The 7,085-nt window shown below is 37.3% G+C and overlaps 2 protein-coding genes across 2 annotated transcripts; both read left to right on the top strand.

Moving 5' to 3' along the window:
* The first annotated feature begins 812 nt into the window (after window positions 1-812).
* Window positions 813-3,048, top strand: LOC143599642 (homeobox-leucine zipper protein ANTHOCYANINLESS 2-like). The gene is made up of 5 exons (XM_077077550.1): window positions 813-911; window positions 978-1,005; window positions 1,475-1,664; window positions 1,758-1,875; window positions 2,319-3,048. Exons 1-5 carry the CDS (start codon window positions 813-815, stop codon window positions 2,679-2,681), a joined length of 798 nt encoding a protein of 265 aa, XP_076933665.1. The 3' UTR covers window positions 2,682-3,048.
* On the top strand, window positions 2,803-4,621 carry LOC143599645 (homeobox-leucine zipper protein ROC5-like). The gene is made up of 5 exons (XM_077077553.1): window positions 2,803-3,090; window positions 3,182-3,283; window positions 3,372-3,566; window positions 3,638-4,168; window positions 4,265-4,621. Exons 1-5 carry the CDS (start codon window positions 2,803-2,805, stop codon window positions 4,619-4,621), a joined length of 1,473 nt encoding a protein of 490 aa, XP_076933668.1.
* The last annotated feature ends 2,464 nt before the right edge of the window (window positions 4,622-7,085 follow it).

Below are 7,085 nucleotides of genomic sequence, written 5' to 3'. Positions count from 1 at the left end.
ATACGCGGCTGTGAACGCTTGATTGGGCCTTGGCCCAAGTATTCCATTAGTGTTCTAATTTGAGTTGGGCCGTGGTTGAGTTGGGTAGGGGCAGGGTGGGTTAGGCCGTGAATTTTGAGGAAACTGATTGGGCTGAGGCATCCAGGGAGTTTGAGAGGCCCAGTTGTTTGTGTGGTTGTACTGTTGTGGCCTAGATTGATAGAAGCCATTGTATCCAATATTGTTTGGAGTTTGTGAGAACTGATTGCTGTTGTGCCCAGACCCACGGCCACGACCCCAAGAAGATCTTCCACGTCCATGTCCACGAAACCGACCGCGACAGCGACCCCGTTCAGAGGAAGAGTCAGACCTGTATTCGGAAGGTGCAGATTGATTTGGTTTTGTAGTTGTAGCATGTAGGGCTGTTCCAGTAGACGAGGCGGCTAGCGCGGCTTGGTGACTTTTCTTTTGTTCTTCCATAGTAACCTTCGACCGAGCTGCATGGAAAGAAGGAAGCGGTTCGGTGTTTTGGATTATTGCGCCTATGCCTTCGTACTGTTCATTGAGGCCAGTAACCAACTGAATGACCAGATCGCTGTCGATAACCGGAGCATCAACATTGGCTAACTGATCTGCCAGGACCTTGAGTTCTTGGCAATATGCATGCATGTTTGGAAAGTTTTCGAGCCTGGTGTTGACAAACTTGGTTTTAAGATAGATAGCTCGAGTAGCTTTGCTATCATTGAAAAGGTCGGCAAGGGCATCATGGGCTGTTGTATCTTTCTTTAGGATGGTATTTAACAGATCACGTGAGATGGTGCCATTGAAGGACTATGGCATCAATCCGTTCCCAAGAGTCAAGCGCCGGTGGTGTTTTCGGGTCGGCATCCTTGGTTTTTGTTGAAGATGATTGTGTCTGTGGTGTGGGGGAGGTTAGATGGTCATAAACCAGAAAAGCTCGACAATGAATTTTGAACAATTCTGACCATGTCGTATAGGGACCAGATTCAGATTCTAGAGTTATCGGTACAAAATTTTTGATATTAGTGACAGTAAGAGCGGGGTGTAGTTTGGTTTCCATGAGTATTAGTGATGAGAAGATGATGGAATGAAGCAGAGGATCGAATGAGAGAAGCCGTGAAGAAGATGAGACGACTAGGGTTAGGCTATTGATATCATGATAGAGGAATTATTTGAGAAAACTTGCTGCCGTCATTCTCATTCAAACCAATATATAATTGTTACAAGGATATCTCTATAATTGGAGATAAGATTACGTACAATCAAACTAATAATATTCTATAATATATGCCAAAGATATATCTATATCTATTACATATATATTCATCATATACTTTGATGTACTAATCTTCATTGTCTGTTTACATATATATCTTCCTTTTGCGAAGCTTTTATTGTAGAGTTATTTATGGATTTTAAATGCATTTTGATTCTTGATTTTGCAGACGAAAGCGAAAAATGGTATGATTTGAAGGATCTAACTTTTCACGGAAAAGAGCTGAAAGAAATGATAATCAAAGGGCTAGGGAAGAAATACCAGCAACACCATCCGACTTAAACGAGAATTTTGAAGCGTCTAGTGACGAACAAGAAATCCAGTCTTCGAGTTCAAGAAGGGCACAATATACTCGTCATACACCATCTCAAACTGAAGAACTTGAAAAGTAATACTCACCTTTTGGTTATTGAACAATATTTCGCATTCATGCATGCATGTGTATATTGTTCCTTGGTTATATTTTGTTTTGTGATAACAGATACTTCAAGAAGAATGCTCACCCTGACGAGAAAGAAAGGGCTGCAATTGGAAGAAAACTCGGCATCGATGTAAAAAAGGTTAAATTTTGGTTCCAGAATAAAAGAACTCAATTGAAGGTAATATCCGATAATAGCGTCATGCTATAGTTACACTACCCTCATCTGATTTTACACCATCAAACAGTTGTCCACAAAACGCTAGTATGATATGGTTGTTTTGAACAACAAAGTCAAACTTTGAACATTATTAGTGATAGTCATAATGGATGTCTGAGGAACATTCAAGCGGCCGTTCTGACCATAGACAACCAAACTTTGGTCAAAACAGCTATCAAACCTCTATATGGAAGTGGACGCCAGCTGAAATGGTGTGACCTCTATATAAGATGTCAGATGGTGTGTGTATAGTTGATCACTTGGTAATTCTATAATTAAAAATTCAAGTTTATATGTATATATTGTAATGCTTAACTTGATTTTGTCTAAAAATTCCAGAACCACTGTTATTTTGATGACAACTAATTCATTGGTATTATAAATCATTAATTACATTTGTGTAGGCTCAAACGGAGCGCCATGAAAATTCGACTCTAAGGAAGCAGAACAAGCAAATGAAGCTTGAGCTTTTATCCTTGCAAGAAGTTGCAAAGAACGCACTTTGCATCAGATGTGATGCGCAAGCAACAATACCGAACATGCCCATATGTCATGATCACAATATCGAGATAGAAAATGCTCGATTGAGAGAGGAGCTTAGCAGAATAACTAATCACTTCAATCAATTAATGGAACAGCAGTCATTAGACACTAGTCGATTGCCAAACAATATCACATATCATAGCGAGACAAGTAAGAAAGATCAAGAAGGTATACAAGTGTATATATCGACCTCCTTCATTTACTTAGTTGACAAAAGTGTTTAATTGTTCATATTTTGCCTACACAAATGAGAACTAATAATGTTTTAGTCCTATTAGTCTATTACTTACAAGTTCTAACTTGGAACTCGCAGGAGGAGCCTATGTGTATGGTTCCTTAGACCCAATGGAGGCTCAAGTACAAATGGGCATCAACATACCGATTCAAAGGAATGGATATCTTGGGCAAACGTCGAGGGCCGTGGAAGAACTCTTGAAGATTGGGTTAGTTGATTCACCATTATGGAATAGAAATGTGGAAGGTGGAGGAGAAACCCTTCATTTTGAAGAATATGGAAAGGCTTTTCTTCCTTGCCTTGGCAGAAAACCACGTGGATTCGTATCTGATGCTACAAGAGCTAGCAGCGTGGTCCCGATGAGTAGTTCAACACTTGTAGAAGCATTACTTGATGCGGTAACTTTTTTTTTTTTTTTGCTTTTGTTAGTTTCAGAGAGAACCAAAAATTATATTAACTTACACAAAAACATGATATCATATGCTATAGAATCAATGGAGAGAAATGTTTACGAGCGTGATCGGAAGTTGTTCTACAATTGAAGTGATTTCTAATGGTAATGAAGGTTCAAGAGATGGTGCTCTCCAACTTGTAAGCCTTCTTGGATTCTTTTTTATCTCCTTTGTCTAAGTTAATGTTTTTAGATAAGAAAATGCTAAACAATTAAAACGTTATGCAGATGAATGCCGAAATTCAACTCATTTCGCCTCTAGTACCGGTTAGAGTCTTTAAGTTTATTCGGTCCGCCAAACAACAAGCTGAGGGGCTGTGGGTTGTGGCTGATTTGTCTGTCGATGATGGATTGGAAGGAAACTTAACAAGAAGGTGTCCTTCCGGGTGTATCCTACGTGATATACCAAACGGTTTCTCAATGGTATGGTATATATATTTTCGTATTGCATAATGTCTAGCTATAATATAATTACTTCTAACCAATATGTGTAGGTTACATGGATCGAACATGTTGAATACAAAGAGCAATCAGTCTCCCATCATTATCGCCAGTTAATTAGATCTGGCGTCAGGTTTGGTGCACAAAGATGGATTGGTGCGCTTTTGCGGCACTACGAGGGCTTAAGCGCCGCCACTTCACCCACCCTTCACCCCGATTTGTATGAAGATATGAAAATAAGCTTAAATAGGCTAGCACGACGCATGATAGGTATCTTTTGTGCTGGCGTTTGTTTGACCGGTGGTCAAAAATGGGAGTCGGTTGTGGATGCACCGGGAAGACCAAGGATCATGGCACGCAAGTGCATAAGTGGTTTTGGAGAAGCATTTGGAATAGTCATGAGTGCAACATATTCGGTCTGGATACCAGCAAATTATCAACACTTGTATGGTTTGTTGCTTACAAAAGACTTGAGGAGTCTATGGGATGTGATATACCATAGGATCGCTACCGAAAACATGATCGATTTTCCAATGAGCGAAGATGAGAGCAATCCTAATTGCATCTCAATTTTACATTCAAATGTAAGTTTACATAGTTACTTTGTATGTGTATATATTAGTCTTAAATAATTAAATGCTTGTTTTCTAATTATTTATTTATTTATTTTGCATGTAAAGACATATACAAAAGACAATCAAATTATGGTGCTGCAGGAGACTACGAGTGACATGACGGGGTCACTTATTGTTTATGCAACTGTGGTTTCCCAGACAGTGTCTATGGTGATAAGGGGCGAAGACACTTCTTCGGTGGCTCTCTTGCCATCAGAGTTAAGTATTGTCCCAGGCTATGGTGAAGGCGGTGCAGGTGCACCAAGTGGCAAGCGTGGATCCATGGTGACTATTGGGTACCAAATATTACACCAAGGTATAGCTAGCTCAGACCTCACACTGGAAGCCATCAAGTCGATAAATGATATGGTGACTCGAACAGTCCTTGGTATCAAAGAAATTGCTCGAGCTGCTCGACAATGAGAATAGACAAATGGCTCAACCATGTGTTAGGGTATGGGGTGAGTGTAATAATCAAGAACCCATTGATGGGGTCAAGATTTGCTCATGGTCACAGTATTTGATTATCGAATAAGTTGCATTTCATTTGACAATGTTTTTTGTTTGTTATAATTTCAGACTGCATTTTTATGTTATATTTTTTAAACTTTTTGGATCCGCTTTTATATCATTACCGGTAGTTTTTATATTATAAATTGACAAGTTAAAGTTAATTGGTTTGTGTAAAAGCAAATTTTACAAAAATTTACGTGTATTATTATTGTAAGCATTACAGCTTAATTATACATCTCATATTTTTTAACAAGCCAATTTTCATAACTTACCATTTAAAACTTTTATATAACAAATGTAGTTTCAAGTGACACTAACAAGTAGATTTTAATATCCACCACATATATTTTATGACGTTTAATACATCTTCAAAAGTGTCGATTTTATTAAAACATGTAACTTTGGTGGGTTTGCTCAATCTTCTTTTATCTATATCTATATCTATATCTATACTATATATAATATAGGAATGACGGATTTTTAAGAATGTATGGGTAAAATAGTATTTGCATATTCAAAAGTAAGATATAATAATGGTCCTTCAACTTCAATCAAGTTTTATTAATTTGTTAAATAGTTACACATTTCCCTCCTAATTATTAACCAATTATCCCACGACATTTAAACGACCGTAACTTTTTCACACGTTAATATTTTTTCTAAAAGATTACACCATAAAAACAAGCATTTTACTATCTTTAATTTGAGTATGGTATTGCTATAGTTTATTAATTTTTAAAAAACTAACATGTTACATGGTTACCAGTTATTACCGACAATAGGTCGGACATGTTCGACTAATGGTGTTGGAACAGGTTAATACAAAAATGGTCAATTTAGTTCATGTCGGGATGGGCTTATATCGAAAGGGTTCATGTCAAAATGGGCTTCGGGCTATAACATTTTCGGGTTGAAACAGGTTCATAAAAAAAGATTGGGTTAAAAGTAGTTTATTTGAAATTATTGTACATTTGATCTTTTCTTCTTGCTTTTCGCCACCTGTTATGCGCGTTCAAGGATCAGTTACATGGATGGCATTGTTTATACATATCGGGTTGCTCGCGTATAGGCATTATGTGGCGCGCTTACCGGCACCGGTTACACACCCGATGCCACGTTAAATGCATACAACCGTCGGGTTACGCACGTACCGTTGCGAGGTTAAAAACGTACTAATACCGATTGCATTTGTACGTACACCGCTGCATCGCGCGGACAACTGGCTAGTATGTTCATATAGTATAGGCATTAGGCAGTTATCCTAGCTGCATTATGTAACATAAAACTATCACTGAACTGATCTATGTTATATGTTATGTAGTAAATAGTATAGGGGTCAATTGTAATAATATCATAATATGAAAACTGTGAGTAAAAGTAGTCAATTATACTTAAACAATGAATAGTGAAGGGAAATGATAGCTATTGATTTGATAGTTATCTCCTCTTCTATGTGATTCTTCTAATTCTTCATAATCTACTCTTTATCCCTCGATAACCATTTTGTGTCGTAACAATCTATGAGGTCTAATTGAAAAAGGTAGTGGTGGCAAAATAAAGGGGCGGATAATGGGTAAATATGAAATTATCAAGAGGGTATATAAAACTCTCTCTTTTGAATAAAATAATTTGGTAGGGTTCTTTTAATTTAAAAAAAAAAAAAATACTCTTCATTTTTCAACTTTTAACCCATTTTACCTATTAGAGATCATATTGCCCAAGTTGACCTGTTCATAGTAAACGGGTCAAAATTACCTTAATATGAAACTGAAATTTATCTCAAATTTTAACTTGGATACAACATCTTGCCTCCTGCAAACTACAAATCAAAGAAAAATTATTATGAGTTGTGATAAAAGACCATTTATAGAGTTGACAAAATGAGTTGGTCAAACGAGTTCAAAACCCATTCAAAATGGGCACTTTTGTACTAGCCTACAAACATTATTTCTTCTAAAGTTTAATACACAATTAGAGTGTCACACAACTAGAGGTGCACAAAACGGTTAACCGTTAACCGGTTTTTTTTAACTGGTTTTTTTTTAATACCCTAACCGGCTAGACCGGTTAATCGGTTAGGTTAGTAACCGGTTTTGACTGTCTGCAGAAGCGGTTTTGACCGGTTAATAACCGGTTTTTTATCAAATAATAGTTAAAAAAATCGGTTAATCTGTTTTGTTAACCGGTTAATAACCGGTTTTGAAATCAGAAATACTAACCGGTTAGTAACCGGTGGTTAGGATTGGTTAGTAACCGGTTAGGGTTGGACCGGTTACTAACCGGTTACAAAATCGGTTAGCCGGTTATGTTGTGCACCTCTACACACAACATGTACTACATTTATATTATGTGATTGTGGCCCATTTGATTTGTT

This window comes from Bidens hawaiensis, unplaced genomic scaffold, assembly GCF_021521415.1.
Source record: "Bidens hawaiensis isolate Kalapana, Puna unplaced genomic scaffold, B.hawaiensis_p1.1 tig00052460_1, whole genome shotgun sequence".
NCBI classification, from domain to species: Eukaryota; Viridiplantae; Streptophyta; class Magnoliopsida; order Asterales; family Asteraceae; genus Bidens; species Bidens hawaiensis.
This window is presented reverse-complemented; position numbering and strand designations above follow the sequence as displayed.

What these genes read in the sequence shown, in the direction of transcription:
- LOC143599642 (XM_077077550.1), top strand. Translation starts at nt 813, where the DNA reads ATGGCATCAATCCGTTCCCAAGAGTCAAGCGCCGGTGGTGTTTTCGGG. An exon ending in GTGTCTGTGGTGTGGGGGAG is followed by an intron (nt 912 to 977) that starts GTTAGATGGTCA and finishes CATGTCGTATAG; the next exon opens with GGACCAGATTCAGATTCTAG. An exon ending in ATAAAAGAACTCAATTGAAG is followed by an intron (nt 1,876 to 2,318) that starts GTAATATCCGAT and finishes ACATTTGTGTAG; the next exon opens with GCTCAAACGGAGCGCCATGA.
- LOC143599645 (XM_077077553.1), top strand. Translation starts at nt 2,803, where the DNA reads ATGGAGGCTCAAGTACAAATGGGCATCAACATACCGATTCAAAGGAAT. An exon ending in GAGATGGTGCTCTCCAACTT is followed by an intron (nt 3,284 to 3,371) that starts GTAAGCCTTCTT and finishes AACGTTATGCAG; the next exon opens with ATGAATGCCGAAATTCAACT. An exon ending in TCTCAATTTTACATTCAAAT is followed by an intron (nt 4,169 to 4,264) that starts GTAAGTTTACAT and finishes TTGCATGTAAAG; the next exon opens with ACATATACAAAAGACAATCA.